The following is a 19,759-nucleotide window of genomic DNA, read 5'->3' as shown; positions in this document are numbered from 1 at the left end:
AGCAGGCATATTACTGTGGGAAAGTCATAATATAAGTGTGTGGGAACTGTTAGAACACAGTGCGGTGTCGATGACAGTGCTGTATATCAGCAAGTTTCTATTTCCCATGTCATCATAGGCTTTCACGATACAGTTATTTACTAAAATAAGCAGAATGCTGTGTATAAATGTAACAAGACCTGTTCTGAAGCACTGCAAGTTGATTGAACAGAACAGCTGGGAGTTGCCACAAAGGTGTAGTAGATTTGATTTTCAGTCATACAGTCAAAATATCGTCTAGACTTCTGATCATCTGCTACTCCACTTTCTCTGTTTTTCAAAGTATTCTGTCAGCTACATTTTTTTATAGTGTAATGAAAAATCGTTTAATGAGTATTTGTTGATAGCAAGTACAGTACAGAGACTTATGTGATGCTTGAATACCTTTCTTGTTGAAAAGCATATATATTACAACTCACCTGAGGGCCAAAGGTATTCTTCATGTAAGCACTGTCTGTATAATTGTGGCTTACTTAGGAAAGTCGATGAGATGTATTTGTTTTACCAGCATTTTGTTTTAGCTAAATCCGGTACATCCAGCTAAACATTTGGCCAATACAGTATTTAAGGAATTCAATTAAATAGATCATACTATATATACATGGTTTAGGAAAATTAAGTGTTATTTTAATTAAAAAAAATGTTCAGACGGTTTAGGGCTTTTTAAACGAATTAGCACCATATTATGATGAATACAAACAGAAATGCAGATAGCTGAGGCTAAAATTGAAGATGCTTTGAAGAAGACAGATTAAAATCTGTCTGCCCACTTGTCTGTCAAATTTAAATTCCTGAGGATGCCACAGCAACTGTTATAGAAACTCCAGCATTCAAGGTTGTTTGTTTAACTGTGAGGGTCAGAAATAGCATCATCCATAATACCTTGGACTGGCACCATGCATAGTTTAGTTCATCTCGGTATCAGTTTCAAAGAAAACTATCAATCACATTATTTCTTTGAACCTCTGCGTTGAAAACAACCCATCTGTGTTTTTCAGATTAAATGTACAGTTTCAAGAAACTGTAAATCATACTGCTTCCATTCATGTGTTTCAAAACATTTTACAGTATGTAAAGGTTTCATGTAAGGTTTCATGTATTTACTGCTGACAGAAATCTACCCCCAACGCCCTTCTGTAATATTAAGGCTGTTTTTAGGTATAGATAAAAACAACATTTCATTTGGATGTGGCTACAGTACATACATTATGTAAAAGCCCCAGTATCAATTTAAAGCAATCTACTGTACTGAAGCTGCATTTGTTATGTCCTGTTTTTTTCAGTTTTTTTTAATACTATGTACAGCTGCAAATACAAGAAACTTTCAGTCCGGTTTGGACGATAGGCTTCAGATTAGTTCCTATTGTCCAGGTATTAATTGCCTGAATAATGAGGGGGTGTGGCCTGCTATTCGGCAAAGGTTTTGCTCGCTGGCCAAACTTCCTGACAAAAGGAACTTTTCCGCCGACTGGACTGTTGTGCGCCATGTTTCTTTTTCAGCTCCCTCTCTCATTGTGTGCAATCTGTCATCTGAAAGCCTCATAGATGTCTGCCTAAGATTATGGATTAGCATGGGGCCACACTGACTTCCTTGTTCTCCAGCGCAGAGGCTTTCATGCAGTGCAGTTCTTTTTTGTGTAGTATTTTGTTTTGTTTGGTTGTGTATGAACATAAAGCCATTTCCTTATCACATTGCTCAGCTGTCCCCGACTCCCCCGCACACAGCCCCTGTATAAGCTGGTATGTTTCCAGTTATGTTTATACTCCAGAATTATTTTGTTTTGATCCAACAATCCAAATGATGGGATCTGATTAGTGATCAAATTAACTAAGCCTCCAATGTGGTAAAAGTGCTACCAGTGGGATAATGACTAGTGATCTCAGAATCTGATTGGCTGAGTAAGGTTTATGAGCACATCTTATGATCTGTCATGACTGTCTAAGTGATCTGAGTTTTCATTCTCTTTGTTCCTCAGGTGGAGATCGGGAGCGGATGACATCCAATCATGAAACATACCTTCTTATGGCCAGCACCCAGAATGACATGGAGGATTGGGTAAAGACCATTCGCAGAGTCATATGGGCCCCGTTTGGTGGAGGTCAGTTATTAGTTCATTTCTTTTCTAAAGGTATTCAATTCAGATTTATTTTACACCCTAATTTGGATGGAGGCAGATAAAGATATTCTTGATTCTTCTCTCATTCACGTATTAGACATACTTTTAGTAGCAGCTACAGTAGCTATCCCACATGCCCTAATCTTATAGTAAAATATATCAATTGAATGTTCAGCTTTCATTCACTATTCCCCAAGCAGGTAAACGTTGCTGCAGGAAACTTCTGAGAGTGGCAAAGAAAGCTTCAGATTTTATCTGTGACAATAAAGACATATCAGAAGAATTGTATTTTATTGTCAATGTCCCATTCAACTCTTCAGTGCTGCCATTCGATCAATAAATATTTTTTATTAAACCTTTCAATGGAATCAGGGTGTTTTTAGACTTGAGTGAACACATTTTTTTTATTATTTTTTTATATTACATTTTAATAATACGCTGATTACTCAATGGCTTTTTTTCAAACAAGCCCAAATTCATTATAATGAGAGTTTTCCAAAATTGTGAATCCTGTTTGAGTCTATTCAAGCGAATTAGCTTAAGAAACCGGAGAGTAGTCTTGCTGTTGATTTCTTTTGTTGAATGATTATTGATAGTATTATATTGAAAATAACTTCATATTGTTTCTGTTTCTAATAATCATTGCATACCAAACAACTGGGCATTGCTGAAAGAGGCCAGCATTCCTTAAAAAGGTAAACGGAGACCAATATACATTTTAAGAGGAGATTTTTGTTTTCACAGACACACTTTGTTGTCATTCAAGGGCTGCTTGCTCTATGTCTGGTTTACAATGCAGCCACCCTGCTGTCTCCCATTCATTCTGACCTTATCCATGCCCAGATTTTTCATCCTTAGTTTTATTCCAAAAAAGCATGGAATCACAGACAAGACTGAGACTAGTGGAAATGCAACAAATGCGATTGGCTTACATTTTGCAGTATGTTTGGCAACGTAGAACTTGAAGATGGGATGAGTGGTCCTGTCTCATTTTAGGGTAGCCCAGGCTTATGGTGGCGGTGCCAAGTGCACTGGCCAGTTGCCTGATTTCCTTTGTTTAAAATAGCGTTTGTTGGCCAAGTACTGGAATAAAAGATGGATGGAAGCTTGACGGTATCTCTTGTGTGTTGTGAGTTCTGTCTGCCTTTATGACAGTAATTGGAAAGTGCTTATATTTAGTGAGTAGAATTATGAATTTTTTGGGACTTCACAGTGTATAGAAAACACTAAACATATTTGTAATACATTGAAACAAACAAAAAAACTGCTCATGCTTTTCTGTGTTGTGTTTTTTTTCACACCTGTTAACTTTGAGACCTCAAAAGACCCCCCTACTGTATTAATTAACACTTGCTGTAGCCTGACATCTCCTCATGTCTCTTCTAGCAGTGTGACACTTTTCACCTGTTTCTGACATGCAGAGTGTATAGAATATAAAATATGTGAAAAAATAAAATAAAACACATTCTCTCAATTTGTTTGTATGAGTAACAATATGTTACAGTTCTTCCTTGTATAAGACTGCAGTTTACACCATAGAACCAGTTAGGATGCCCCATTTGCCGCATATTGCCATTCCACTATCACATTCTCATAGACAGAACAGAACTAGCACAGTCTGTTAACTGCGGCCCCCAAATATACTTAGAAAGAGGGGCACTGTAATGTTACTTGTCAAAGGAGAATTACTTTAAAATAATTGCTGCAATATATTAGCCTTAGTAGAACACCTGCTAAATCAGTGACCAGTTATAAATATAACTAGAAGATTCACTAGACTGCAACAGATCAGTTTTTATATGCCATTCCTTATGAAGCATGACAATTGTTGGCTATTGTTACCTCTTCACGAGTGCTGTGGTCTATCAGGGGTTTGTCAAGGGATTTGAAAGGATGTTGTCTGCAGCCTTGCTGGTTTCAGTTCAAGGCATCTATAATGCGTTGTCACAGCCAGACTGTACAACAGCACAACATTCTGATCGATTCATTCCGAGATTCTTTGGGAGATCTCTCCCTTATATTATCAATAATCTCTGCTTTACTGCACGGGGGGACTCAAGGACATGCTGACAAATGTCAGAGATTTTGGAGATAGACTGTATTCAGGGGATAAATCTCAGCAAAGACTGGAGGAAAAAAATAAACCATGTGAAACAAAACAAGTCACCAAGAAGAAAAGAAAAAAAAACACCAGAAACATTAAAGAACAGCACAGAACACAACTTGATATGTCTCAAGGACATTTGTTAAGATTGGGGGAAAACAAGAAGGCATATTTTTCATTAATGTTGGAATTTCTGTTAACTTTTGAGACGATTTATATTTAAGATGAATCTTAACATATAAAAGCCAATTTAGATATAGCAAATACTAGGGAAATGTCTAGGGGTGGCTGTGACGGCTCAGTGCTTTCTTCCCATGCTGCACTGGGCCCAAAGGTTTTGAAGTTGAAACCCAGCACAAATATCACAGCACCAAATTGTTGTTTTTCTGGAGGGAGGCTACAGCCAGTTCAGACAACTGAGATTTTAAAATATTGAGAAAGAAACCTAAACTAGTACAGCATCATATTTTCTGACCATTGAGCTTGATACATTTGTGGGTTTCTTGATATTATGCAATACAGATGAGGTAATTGGCCCTGTTTTGTTAAAAAAAAATACTGGTATGGTAGAGGGAAATGCTCATATGAAAGTGAAATAGAAACCAACAAAAAAAGTCAATAAAAAAGTGTATGAAGAACACATTTTAAATGCAGAAAAGGAATTCCCATTTGAAACAAGGTGTTAAATGATCTTGTTTTGAGAAAACAGGTGGAGGAGGGGTGGCAGATAAACTTTTTATCTTTTTTTATTGTAGACTGCTGCAATAAATGAATGGTGTGGCTTACAAATCACATTGAATGGAATCTGAGCTTCCCTTCGGATTGGGAACCCCCAGGTGATGAGAGATCCTGTTTCTCTCTAAAGGAACATTTCTAAGAGAAGCTGCGGTCCACATAGAACATTGTATGAATCATAACCCTTTGAGTAGGGTATGAATGCAAATTGAGGCAATCATATTCTTATCAATCGCTATCCAATGCCCATGACCGCTCTTAATATATCCTTACTGAAGTGCTTCCCTTCTGTTCTCAAACTAAATTCCCACCTTTGATTTAAATCTCTCAAGTTATCAATGAAAGATGGGTGTCCTTAAGAGGGCTCCCATTCTAATGAGGCTTGAAAAACATCATGTCAGCTACGCTAGGCATCCTACTAAAATACAGAAAAATACTAATTTGAATGTTTATATTAACTTTTCATATTGTCGTGGAATTACATACAAAGCAGAAATAGCATTATTATGACCAGAGTAAGAGCAGATGTGTAAAAACTTGGATAAATGAATTCTGTTTTAAATACCATTATACACAGCTGTAACAATTACTATATTCACACAATTATTGTTTTGAGATTCAGCTTTTATTCGGGAGCTCCCCTAAATCCCTTGTTTAGAAAGATGCAGGGTGTTAGAGCTGTATACACTTACACAGTAGAAAACATTTCCGAAACAAAAACTGCAAGTAGTGTCCATTTGCTCAAACAATATAAAAATACAGAAAAGTAGAAAACGGAAGATACAATACAAATGAAATGCACAGTACTTACATTACTGTGTTGGAGCAAAAAAGTCTAGAATGCGGGTTTGTCTGAAGGTTTGCTTTTTAGCTGCCATTGCTATCAAAGACCGGACAAGCAAAAGTTGAGTCAGATTGGCTTTGGGTTGCTCTGTCATAGTGATCTTTCCAATTCCAAAATCTTGTATTTCCAATTTTTTTTTTCAATTGTAAGCACAACTGGCTTTCGCGTTCCTGTAGCATTTTTCATTGGCACTGCACACGTGGGTGACGCTGCTGAAGAGCTTGAGCATGGCAGATAAATGGCTAGGGCGGCTACATGATGGACGGTTACATGACAGATTACTGTACTTGTTGCAGGACTACCTCTTATCATTTTAAGATTGCTCGGGGGGCCTGCAACACCTAAGGATGCTAAGAGACAGAACTCGTGAAATGATTAGCTCTGCAGCATGTATAAAGATATTGCTGCTACAAAAGAAGGCTAAAGTGTACTTGATACCAATGGGTTCGAATTGGGACATGACCAAATATTCTAGTTGTATCTAAAGTGGTTATATGCCATTTTCTGTTATGATGGCTAGATCAGAAAAACAGCCTAATATTTTAGCAGCCCAGCTATTGTCGTATTAGTCTGTCTGTTTTCATTTGTGAGATTTTAAAATAATGAATTGAAAAAAAAAATCTCTCTGATGCAGTGATGTTTAATTCTTGTGAAAATGATTGTATTAAACTAACAGCTCTGGAGAAACTTCTCTGAGAACCAGCTAAAGTACACACTAGGGTCCCGTCTATGCATAATGTATACACTGCATGCTCTGAGACTCACCACCAACAGCAGTTATGTCCTGTAATTGCAGCTTCACTGTTAACTCTGATGAATCTGCTATGAATCCAAACCATCTGCCCGACTACTAAGACACCAATATCCATCTAAATTATTGAAGGTTTCCCTTTTGTATTGTAATATCCCAGAGCATTATGTTTAGATCATATCAGAGACAATTAAAATAGCACTGCTGGTATAAACAGCTCCATGAATCTTCATGTGGTTGAAGCGAGGGCTGTAATACTTTCTTTCTTTCAGCAGGGAGCAGAGCAATGCTGAAGTACCTTGATTTTTTCAATGCTACATGTTCTAGTAGTTAACAAATGCTTTCTTAAGATATTGTTTATGTTCAGGTATAAAAAGTGACCCTAGAAATGCTCAGCATGTCACACTTAATGCTCAAAGCTACCCCTTCATGAAAACTCAGTTCTTGTTGTATCATTTTTTCCTTTGCTGTTTTTTTTTATTTTAAAGTTTGGACAATTATACAATATCTGCCCACAATGGGAACCAAATGGAAACTGGATGTATTAGCATAAGAATGAACCTGTTTAATGGGTTAGATCAAATTAATCACATCCCGGGTTAGGCAAGAGGAATTAATCATGATTTTGGAGCAATTACAAAATGAGCAGCTTGAGTGGAGTGTTCATTAAATTCGGAAGTTGTTCCAAATACACCTGTTTTGTTGACTCCAGCTCAGGGAGTATTGACATTTTAAAGTACTGCTCACCCTAGACTGTGGCATTTCATTTCCAGATGCATCTGTCTTGCATCCCGTTTTTACAGGAGGGTGGGTCTGAGGTTCAAGGGGGTAAAATACATTGTGGCCCCAGGACCATGTAGTAAAAGAGCAAGATTACAAGAAAGGGTCTTCCTGCTTCCAATATAAACACAAAGTGCGTTTAGTTGGCAGTCCGTGACTGTGTAATGTTTGGCCCAACACTTTTCTTTTTATAATGATTCATATCTTGACACCGTTCCCAATGTATTGCATCATTATATATACAGTGTGTATATATATATATATATATATATATATATAATATATATATATATATATATATATAATGTTATTATTATTATTATTATTGGCAACATCATTTAAGTTTAAGTTTAACAAAAATGTAGAACTTAGTTTTTAAAACCTCCTGGCTCCAGCAGGAAAACTTATTTATAGGTCTTCAAAAACATGGAGAAAATGTAGAAGGAATCTGCAAAGGTCAGATTTATAGAGTCAATACTCCCAGTGCCTGAGTGGAGGAGGGTGCTGAAGATTATCACTTAGTCAGACAGACAGATTTAAGCCAACTAATACATCTTAGGCATCTTAAAGGGCACTGCAATTTTAAATATTCCTTCAGAGGATATATTGAGAATGTGGTAGTAGCCAAAGTTCTGGCATTGTGACCCTGTTGTGATTACGCTAGATAGAACTATTTTGCCCTGTGACAAGGGTGGCTTTGTGGTGTGAAGTCAGACCCGGAAGAACACACAGTACTGCGAGTGAATGTGAATGCGATGCTTGTGTGGTTTATTAATAAATAAACAAATAAAAAGATTGAACAAAAACACAAACACTGCACAAAACAAAAGGCACGGTGACCAAAACAGACACTAAACAAACACGGTGAGACAAACCCAAAACAAACACGATGAGACAAACCCAAAACAAACACGGTGAAACAAACCCAAAACAAACACGGTGAGACAAACCCAAAACAAACACGGTGAGACAAACCCAAAACAAACACGGTGAAACAAACTCAAAACAAACACGGTGAGACAAACCCAAAACAAACACGGTGAGACAAACCCTAAACAAACACGGTGAGACAAACCCTAAACAAACACGGTGAGACAAACCCTAAACAAACACGGTGAGACAAACCCAAAACAAACACGGTGAGACAAACCCAAAACAAACACGGTGAGACAAACCCAAAACAAACACGGTGAGACAAACCCAAAACAAACACGATGAAACAAACCCAAAACAAACACGGTGAGACAAACCCAAAACAAACACGATGAAACAAACCCAAAACAAACACGATGAGACAAACCCTAAACAAACACAGTGAGACAAACCCAAAACAAACACGGTGAGACAAACCCAAAACAAACACGATGAGACAAACCCTAAACAAACACGATGAGACAAACCCTAAACAAACACGGTGTGACAAACCCAAAACAAGTAACGTGCTGATTTAAAGTCACCACGACTAGCAAATGCAATTTATTATTTTTCTCTTTACCTCCTGACTCGTTCTCACCTCCCCGAACACCCAACCCCAAGTGAGTGATCCGTGCATCAATACAGCTGTGCTGGGATTCAATTGCTAATTAATCATTCACTTGAATCCCAGCACATTAACTAATTTGTCCCAGCACATAGCCCAATTTATACCCCATGCACCACTATATCCACACCAACAATAACACACCACATACAACATAAAACACAAAAATACGCACAGGGGCGGGGCATCATGCCACATGCCCCCACTCCCACACATGTAAATGTTAGGAAAAACACTCAAGCTTCCCCATTTAAACGTGTTTCATTCTTCTATCTGCTTAGTGTACATGGAATGCCAGTTTCCATCCCAAATGAGGTGCCTATTTGTAATCATTTACTCAACGCTGATTAAAATATTGTTTGCTGACTCGGAACTGAGGGTACTTAGTTAAATGTGTGCTTGGGGGCCAGGAGCGGGGGGAGGTTTGCTGTAGACACTGATTCTATGCAGGGTAAAAACTATTAAGATCTCCACTTCTTGATTAGAGTATAAAAATGGGAGTTGCGTTTGGATTGTGAAGCTGGAAAACCGCCTATCAGAAAAAACACAATCATGACACAGAAAAATGCTCCAAAGGCTTAAGACATTGGCACCACCTGTGCCTGCCAGAGGGGCTCATAATTGCCTGCTGTAAAGCTGCCACATGTGACAGCTGCTAAAAGTCAAGTGAAAGTCAAGCCGGATTTCGCCCCTCCAAGCCGTTCGGTTTTCAGTGCACGAATGAGCTACACCAGAGCCTCTAACCAGTAAGGAAGAAAAGATCTGCAAAAAAAAAGTTCAGTTGAAGAGAGCGCTTCAGCTACCTGAGCATCTTGATGGAAATGCATCAACCCTCTTAAGCATTCCTCGCTTGCTGGGAATCAGAGCTGAGTTGATGTCTCCTTCTGAAGAAGATTAAAGGCTTTCTTAAAGGTGTTCTATTGAGGATTAAACATCTTCTGTTCACGTTTAAAACTAAGAAGTCATTTATTGAGTGGAAAAACACCTTTTTCATATAAAGTAGTCTTTCTGTTATTTCATATTCGAGTATCCTGGTTTTTCATGGAGTTGTTATGCAAATGCCTTTTTGGATAATGTACAGTACTTGAAGCGAAGTCTGCAAATGTATTTATTAGGGAAAAAAACTGTTTGGAGGAATCTCTGCGGATGTTCCATGAAGATAAATATCACGTTTTTGAGTTTGTAATATTGATGTTGCTTCTACATTTGAAAGAAACCAAAGAGATGAACATCTTCACGTTCCTAATTATGGGGGGGGGGGGGGCTTTTGAACTGATCAGCCAATTTGCTTGAAAACCTATTTTGCACCAAATGTTAATCTGCTCTCTTCAACCCGAAAAGGATGGGTCTAGGCACCACTGGTGTCTTAACTATGATCTGATCTCCTGACTCAGTAATGCTTGAGAATCTCAAATGTGCCTCTTCTGGTGCACTAATGTACCCCAGTTTTATTCAGAAAACAACCTACCGGAAAATTAAGAGATGCTTCAGTTTCAGAAGAGGTAAGTCATACATAACATTACAACAGGCTGTACAGTGTAACAGTTGTGCTGTTCAAAGCAAGACAGACGTCTAACTCAGACTTTGTTGCAAAGGAAGGAAGCTACCTCTTAATTGAACAGCTGATAATTCTGTAGATTTGTGAAAGCAAAAAGCAGTAATTAGACATCTTTGTAGGCCAGTTGTTCGAGCAGTCTGAACGGTGTGATTGTGGGTTGATTTGTAAGCTGTCAAAACCATCCTTCTTGGTTTCTAGATTGTGGAGCCAAAAGTCAGTCAGATGAAAGAACATGATTACCTACAGTATGACTGCAATGCTGTGCTTTGTTGTGCTCATATGGAAATGATAATGACAATGATAATCCAGGTGCAAGGGTATTTTATTTGTAATCCAAAGTCTGATCACAAACGGTAAATAATAATGAATGGTAGTACACAAGGCTGTGTACTACTCAGTTTAACCCAGGAGTTCAATCCCAAAACAATAAACACAGTCTTTAATACACCCACAATATACAAACACAGTCACCAGTCCAAAGTGAGTGCTGTAGTGCTTGTGGTGCAAATAAAATTGATCTAGAAACAAAGTGCAGCGTTGGCCGGGTTTTGTGCTGGCCTGTAGCGACAGCTCCGGATTTTGTTAGCCGTCTAAATAACAAACAAGTACAATTAGACACGACAAAAACAAACAAAACACTCATGATTCACAATATGGTACTCCTTCCGGTTAGTGTTAAACATAACAAAGGAACAGATCACTTCAGTACGTCCCCTTATATACCGTCAATAATGACCCCTTGGTTAACGATTGCAACTGTTCCTCCAATCCGCAGCTGCCACATCGTTTCCCTTCTAGGTTGATGATTTAGTGTACTGTAGCTCCGCACCCTTTCTAGATGGCCAACTTCCGCCTAACCCTGGGAATGAATTGTCTGGCCATCCAGTCCAGGGCACTCTGTTCCCTTTACACAGCGCCCTCACAGGTCGGGAGGGATTCCCTATACTAGTGATTCATGCAATATTTCTACAGTAAATACAGTACCAGTGTTGTTCAAACTATAACAACTTCTCAGTCTAACTTCTGTTTCTGTCTCTCCCTTTTGATACAGTATCTGAACTGAAGAAAAGCTGCGCTGGCACTTTATAACACAGACATCTTATTCAGCATTCGTTTTATAACTAAATAAACATGAGGCCTATTACGTGGTTATCTTTGCTAATGTATTTACTTTTTTTGTTGCGAGAGGAGCTGAGGCTTTCTCCAGGAGACGAGACACTTCAGCTTCACTTCACTGCAACCGAACCTGGGGCGAGCCCATTCCCTCTTCCCCTCTCCCAGCCTGCTCTCCTTCTCTACTTGGTTTGCTTGTCTGTCGCTTCAAAATGAACTCCCGGCTGCAGTTTAGTCAGGCTATTTATAGTTTAAGAACTGTTAATTAAAATGATCCACGAGTGGGAATGTTACCTTTTATTTATTTATTTATTTATTTTTAAATATAGTGTTGATTACTGCTTTATGCATGGATAATTCATTTTTGCTTCACTATATGTGCATTATAGAGAGGGAGTTATTTTGTTTTGTATTTCAGTCAGATATGTGTGTTGTTATGTGTCCCGCGGCGCCCCCCCCTCCCCCCCCCCTCCCCCCTGTTTATAACGCTCTTCGGTTACAATGCTCATATTGTGTGTCCCCCGAGACCTGTGTTATAGCGAGGGAGCACTTTATATTGTTTTTTGTTTGCTTTCTAACCTTAAGATGTGCCCTGGCTTACAGTCTGCCAGTGTAGAAGTGCCAGGGCTGACACTGAAAAATGAAACCAAGAGAGACAAAGTAACAGCTGCCAATTAGCTCACACACTCAGGTTGCCATGGAAACCATAATATCGAAGCATAATGATTCCATTACATGAGAGTAGGTGTTAAAACTTCATGCTGAAGATAAGCACCAACTAAGACATAGCTTCTTTTACTGTAAACTAATGTGATCCATCTGCGTTTCCTTCCATCTGATGATGTAGATATCCTTCTGGTGTTGATGGCTGAAGTGTAATGCTGGCTCCAGGGATCAACCTATTTTGCCTCCCTGGCGCATCAGCACACACAACGGCTGCAATGCTGGCTCCAGGGATCAACCACAGTGCAGTCTCCCCAGCGCATCAGCATGACAACCAATTGGACTGAGATGAATAGGGGTCTTCAAGTGGGCACCTTCCATCCTTGGTGTTTTGTCGACTAGCCCACGACACCTTAAGAGGGCTCGACAGTGATTCTGGCATCCCAGCATCACCCCCCTCCATCTCCCACTCAGCTAAACCTAGCTTACTTACCTTCCTTTACATCGTTTTCTTTTTATTTTTACTCTGCTTGAGGTCCCCAACCAGAATCTTTAAGTCTCAACCAGAGCCAGTTGCTGCTTCTCTGCTGCTTCAGATAAGTTCTTCACTATGCGTTGCAACTCTTGACCACTATATCCGATGTCTCTGAGAAACCAGGTTGTGGAGTGTGTCACAAATCCTCAACAACCCACCTCCACTGGGTAAACCTGGACTCTCCATCCTCGCTGTTCCACTTCAGTAGCTAGTTGAGCGTACCAAAGTTTCTTCCTTTCATACGTCTCATCCACAGCATCCTCCCATGGCACTGTTAACTCTACCAGGTGAACAAGGCGTGCTGATCCAGACCACAAGACAATATCAGGTCAAAGGTTAGTGGTGGTGGCAATCTCAGGTGGGAAAATAAGCCGTCCAACTGCCAGCATTCCAGTTGTCCTACTTTTGGTTTTAGTACCTTTTCTTGGAGGTTACTCCCCTGGACAGAGGAATGTTATTCTTTGTGTATCATATATTGTTGGTATTGGTGGCAACTTGTTGGTTGTGCTGCGCTTGTCTTCCAATGTTAAGGCCTAACATCGCAGCACCTGGCCATGACGCCAAGTAAACCGTCCTTGGCTAAGACCCACCATACATCCTGTCATATTGTGTCTTAATGTAGCTTGCGTTGAACACAAAGGACACCACGGATCCTCTCCGACCCACAGATTAAGGTTGTGTGGTGATGGGAGAACATCATATGTTGACCTGATGAGGAAACTGATCCTGCTGTGTTCCATTGTCCATAGATCTCGCCAGCCGATCTTGCGTAGTTCCACACTCCCCCTATCTCATCCATTCTCCCTGCTTGGCCTGAGAAAAGGCCTTTACGCACCTCATCCTCTCCTCCTGCTTTTGCACCTCGTTGACTACCAGCTTCCTCCGTTGAGCTGGGGCTGCTTTGTGCATGTAGGAGGAGCTGAACTGAGACCAAGGCCTCCTCTTCCATGCTGTACTTGCCCCATGGTATCACTGATATGAAGGGCAGCCTTAAATAGTGTGCAATGCCAGGGTTGAGATCAATTAAGAAGTTATTATAGCAACAAAACCAACCTGCATGTTGAAGATGGTTAATTTGGGTAGGAGTCTACCGTACTATATTATTATTCGGCCAACCACGAAAGGAGGTATGGTTTTCCTGGTGCTTACAGTAAGTACAGTAAAATAACACAGTCTGGCTTTTCTCTACAATGATTTAACACCTCAAATCAGTGTTTATGTATTGTATAATGAGCAGTTCCATAGCTCTTACAGGATGAAGTAAGTGATCTGCTTAGTGCTCTTGAGGGAATGCATTTGTATGCTTTGCACATAAAGCTTTCTACAGTATATTATCAATGTGCTGTTTATACATTTTTTCTTCATTATTGGCTTTTAATACACTGTAGTATTGCATTGATTCACAAAGCAAATGTTGCGGCTAAAATGACTTTTAGTTCCATGCGTCATTTAGAGGCTGGGTATTGTAGTTTATGATAATTTTTTTATAAAATTCAATTTTCCTCTGAAAGGGAAAGACAAATGTCTGTTGTGAATGATTTTAAAAGATCAATATATAAACAAAGCCCAGGGGAGTAGGCCACTTAGACGGCCAAGGCAGCAAGACATTATTCTCTCCATGTTATATACACACTGTAGTTACAATAGCATATAGATATTGCATTCTTATTCTTAATGTTAAATTCACAATGTAAAAGTGTGGCAGCAGATACTTCAGGAGCAATATACTAAAAATGATCATTAATAATCTGACGAGATATTAAACTTGATTTAGATTAATAAGCCTCCTTACAAAGGAGCTGCCTCACAGGTAAATGCACGAAAGTAGGTTTTGTTTGTTTGTTTGTTTGTTTGTTTATTGTTTTGCTTTCTGCATTCTTTTCAACAGGTATTTTTGGTCAGAAGCTGGAGGAGACGGTTCGATTTGAGAGGAGATTTGGGAACAAGATGGCTCCCATGCTGGTGGAGCAGTGTGTGGATTTCATTCGACTGAGAGGGCTCAAGGAAGAGGGGCTCTTCAGGCTGCCTGGACAAGCCAACTTGGTCAAGGAATTACAGGATGCCTTTGACTGTGGGGAAAAGCCATCATTTGACAGGTAATTTTTATGGTGATTAATACCCCTATAGGATCTATATTAATTTCAACACTGCAGACCTTTAAAGAGGTCTAGAAATAAATAATGCCATTCAACACAACAAACAAGTTACCCCCTGCAGTATATATGTTTTGTATGACTTATTTCCATATAAGACTCTGAATCTGAATTAGTTAGTGTTGTCTTTTGGCAATGGCACACCGTGCTATAGAGCTAACAAAATAATAAAATGAATACACAAAGAAAGACGCACATACTCTTTTTTTAACATATTGTTCTATATACTGTATTTAAGTCACAATTTATGGTTGAGTATTGAAGTTACATGTTAACCATATCTGTGTAACCTGTCACACAATTTTGTCACATGTTTAGATTTACATTTCCATGTATGGTTGAGTTTGTGTCTCATGTGAACAACAGCGTCCTGCAGTGCTGCATGCTCTCTGAGCACAGGCCTTTCACAAAGGTGAAGGGTCAAGGCCACATGACATATTATAGAAAAAGCAACCCATTAAAATGACTATTATCAAACTGTGTCCTAAATAGACATATTAATTTTACAAAGCCTTCCTGTGCAGCATAAAGGGCAATGTTCACAGCTGAGCCCTGTCATTTGGGGTATTGAATTATTATGCACCTGTCAGGATTCAAAACAAATTGAAATAAAGTAAAATAAACTTGCTTTTAAAAATGTGAAATAATTAGAACGGACATAGTGCAGATCATGAAGAATCAGTGGGATGCCAAAATATTGAACTGTTTTATTACCATGCATGATTAAGCAATCAGAACCACACTAGGAAACAAACCGGCCGAGTTCCTAGCTCAGCAGGGCCTTGAGAGTGGAGGCAAAAATCACCCTAATTAGAGAGGGAGTTGAAATGTCCCTTTACTTCAGTGTAAGAAAGGGAATCTGCAGGCACATTTAGTTTGTGCTGAAGATGTTTAGACAACTTTACAGAACAACTGTACAATGCAATTTTTAGTGCACTGCATTTAATTTGGCTGGTGACTGGGTGGTGCAGGTGGTAAGCATGCTGCCTCAATACATTTAGGGCCCAATTCTAAAAAGCTTTGCATTTCCAATTTGTAGTTCAGTGTTGCACCAGAACACAAAGCTAACTTTTTCTCATTAAATAGCACACAACTGTTTGTTTGTGCCAGTCAGGGATTATCTTCCTACAGCAGGGACACTGCATGACGCACACAGTTAATTATTTTGGCCAGTTTACTGGATACAGGGTTTGATTTGCAACACAGACTGCTTTAAAATTAAACTTGTTAAAATGCTAGAACACGCAAGACACAGACATTGAAGTGCTACAGGGAGAGAGACACGAGGGAGCAACACACACGGCAGTCAACGAGCTTTGGGATTTATGTAAAAAAGGAGACAAACTCTATAACTCATCACGGGCAAAGCCACAAGTGAGTTATGTGGTCAGTCTTCCTTGCAAGTGAATAACAAATGACATCTCCAACTGGCTGTCAAATAGCATTCTATAAATCACCTACAAATGTGCTAGATAGGTGACACGTGTTCGACTAAGGGCACTAAGAATGATGTAGGGAGGAGTGCTGATCTCCTGTGCAATTTGTGTCACATAATTTAACTTAGCACACAACATTTGAATATTAAACAGAAAGAAGGTAGGCACAATCTTATGGAACATATGAAGTTGGACCACGAGTTACTGTTGTCAGGTGCTTCAGAATGTGTGCATTTCTCACTGTATCCATTAAAGGGCTGTCAGAGACTAGGCCAAGGTTTAGCCCTGGAGACTACAAAATGGAAGTGGGCCTAGAGCTAGAGGTGTTACAAAGTCTAAATATCCTGCCTTGTTCTGTAAGTGTGGTGCAGTTAATAACCTCACCCTAAGCCACATAGGGTACATTTATTGCTCTGTCTTTAGTGATAGGCCTTGTAATGAGTTTTAACAGCCTTATCTCTCGCTCACTGCAGTATCACAAAAAGAGTTCCTATTGGTTTGCCAAAAACAAAAAACAACAGAAATACTGCTTGAACTGAAAGGGATAGCATTCTGTTAATGTACAATATCATTGGATGTCATTTGACATTTAAATGATATGCCTGTCTCAAGGGTAGGTTTATCTTAAGCTAGTTGTGGCCTGTACTGTAACAACCTAAAGGTAGCAGCAGTGACACAGACAGTAAAAACACTGTCACTTTTTATAATCTGGTATTATGCTGGAGACTAATTGTTTAAGAAATAAAATAAACACCTCAGCAGGTATTCCTGTTTTCATTTCTTCAAGTGTTCTTACATACAACTATGACCTGAGAAAATGAGTAAAATCAAAGCTTTTTACTTTAAACTGTTATTAACACATTTTTGTCTGGAAGAAAAAAACACCAATTACAATTCTAAAACTGGTTTAATTTTTTTTTTTTTTTTTTTTTTTAAAGTCAACAAAAACGCTGGAGTTGTTTATTTCAGGTTTGGTAAATTGGGCGCATTTGTCCTTGTGCTGACTTTCAGAATCCAGCCCAATGTGTCACAATGTCCAGGTCACAGTGTTTATGCAGATTTGTGTGTGAAAATCAGTCTACTTACTTTTTTTTCTAACCATGTACAATAGGAACAGAGTCAGCTGGATATAAATCGCCCTGCGCATTTTCTATTTGCTTTACTGGCAGGTTATGGGGAGAGAGAGGAGAGCTCATAGGACATTTTGCAGTTTTCTGTACAGAACAATAGTGAGGCTGATAGACTTTTCCTGAAGCAAATTCCCTTTCTTGTGTTATGTTTTATTATTTAACATTTCCTCCTTTTGAAAGTGCTTCAGCAGAAAGAGCCTCGGAAGTTGAAAGGCACCCCGTTTGAATGCATTAAGTCGTAGCTGCAGCGTGATTCAAAGCTTGTCAGAGATTATGGGTTTCTACCTGATGATGTCAAATTTGATAAGGGGATAGGCATGAGATATAGATAGTCAGAAGTGAAAGACTAGCGCATTGAAAAGGTTGTTAATATGTAGCCATAGCCATGGAAAAATCAAACTTAAGGTTGTGTGTTGTTGACCTTGACACCTACTTGGACAAATACTTATATGTTGAATAGCACTTGAACCACAGTAGATGTATTCTCCCAAGTTAGTTGCCAGGACCTTGACCAGTAATATTCATGAATCAGGACACCATTTCACTGATTTGGTTACTTAGTGATTAAAGAGTTGAATATATTTATAATTGTTGATTATATATATATATATATATATATATATATATATATATATATATATATATATATATATATATATATTATATATATATATACACTACCGGTCAAAAGTTTTAGAACACCCCCATTTTTCTAGTTTTTATTGAAATTTAAGCAGTTCAAGTCCAGTGAATAACCTGAAATGGTACAAAGGTAAGCGGTAAACTGCCAGAGGTTAAAAAAAAAGTATAGGTTACCGAAAACTGAAAAATAATGTACATTTCAGAGTTATACAAAAAGGCCTTTTTCAGGGAAACCTGAAAACAAACCCTCTGTCTGTATAAAAGCAGTGTTGGAACAGACTGTGTTACTACACCCTCTTAAGCATTATTTGGACAGTATTGTACTGCAGGAAGTAGTATATTGCTCTCATAATGGCGAGAAAAAGGCAATTAACAAAGGAAGACAGACAGACCATTATAACCCTTAAAAGTGTAGGTCTTTCCTTTAGAGAAATTGCAAAGAAAGCCAAGGTGTCAGTGAGTACAGTTTCCTACACCATCAAAAGGCACTTGGAAACTGGAGGAAACTCTGACAGGAAGAGATCTGGCAGACCCAAAGCCACAACAGAATCAGAAGACAAGTTTCTGAGAGTCAACAGCTTGCGTGATAGGCGGCTCACAGGACAACAGCTTCAAGCACAGCTTAACACTGGTCGAAGTAAGCAAGTCTCAGTTTCAACTGTGAAGAGAAGACTTCGAGCTGCAGGTTTGACAGGTCGAGTGGCAGTAAGAAAGCCATTGCTAAGATGGCAAAATAAGAAAAAGAGGCTTGCCTGGGCCATGAAGCACCGCCAGTGGACTACTGAAGACTGGAAGAAGGTCTTATGGACCGATGAATCAAAATTTGAAATCTTCGGTTCATCACGCAGGGTTTTTGTATGCCGTCGAGTAGGCGAAAGGATGGTTCCTCGGTGTGTGACACCGTCAAACATGGAGGAGGAAGCGTGATGGTCTCGGGCTATTTTGCTGGATCCAGAGTCGGCGACTTGCACAGAGTGAGTGGCACCCTGAACCAAAACTGCTACCACAGCATTTTGCAGCGCCATGCAATACCCTCTGGTATACGCCTAGTTGGTCAGGGGTTCATCCTACAGCAAGATAATGACCAAAAACATACCTCCAGGCTATGTCAGAACTACCTTAGAAGAAAAGAACAAGACGGTAGGCTTCAAATCATGGAATGGCCAGCACAGTCTCCAGACTTAAACCCCATCGAGCTGGTTTGGGATGAACTGGACAGAAGGGTGAAAGCAAAGCAACCTACAAGTGCAACACATTTGTGGGAACTTCTGCAACAGTGTTGGGAAGAACTTTCCGAACAATATTTGATTTCCATTGTAGAAAGAATGCCACGAGTGTGTTCGGCTGTTATATCTGCAAAAGGTGGCTACCTTGATGAGTCAAAAATTTAGATTAAATTTTGTTAAACAAAACGATTCCATGATTTCTTTTTTATCTCCAAAATTGTTTATTTGTTCTATGCTTTAATTTCAGAGTACATTGAGACATTAAACTGCGTAAATTTAAATAAAAACTGGAAAAATGGAGGTGTTCTAAAACTTTTGACCGGTAGTGTATATATATACATATACACAGATAGATAGATAAAGGCATGTTTATTGTTGATAAAAGAGGTTTTG

At 39.1% G+C, this 19,759-nt stretch overlaps 1 protein-coding gene across 6 annotated transcripts in view; it reads left to right on the top strand.

The window, feature by feature from the left end:
- LOC117962676 (rho GTPase-activating protein 24-like) overlaps positions 1–19,759 on the top strand; it is a 233,612-nt gene that overhangs the window by 203,363 nt on the left and 10,490 nt on the right. For all 6 annotated transcript variants that reach the window (XM_058991189.1, XM_058991195.1, XM_058991191.1 and 3 more), the window contains 2 exons: positions 2,016–2,138; positions 14,668–14,875. In XM_058991189.1, the coding sequence (XP_058847172.1) occupies positions 2,016–2,138; positions 14,668–14,875 (331 nt within the window). The remainder of the gene's footprint in view (positions 1–2,015; positions 2,139–14,667; positions 14,876–19,759) is intronic.

The sequence above is a fragment of the Acipenser ruthenus genome, chromosome 2 (genome assembly GCF_902713425.1).
Source record: "Acipenser ruthenus chromosome 2, fAciRut3.2 maternal haplotype, whole genome shotgun sequence".
Lineage (NCBI taxonomy): Eukaryota > Metazoa > Chordata > Actinopteri > Acipenseriformes > Acipenseridae > Acipenser > Acipenser ruthenus.
The sequence above is the reverse complement of the archived record's forward strand: the minus strand, read 5'-3'. Positions and strand labels throughout refer to the sequence as shown.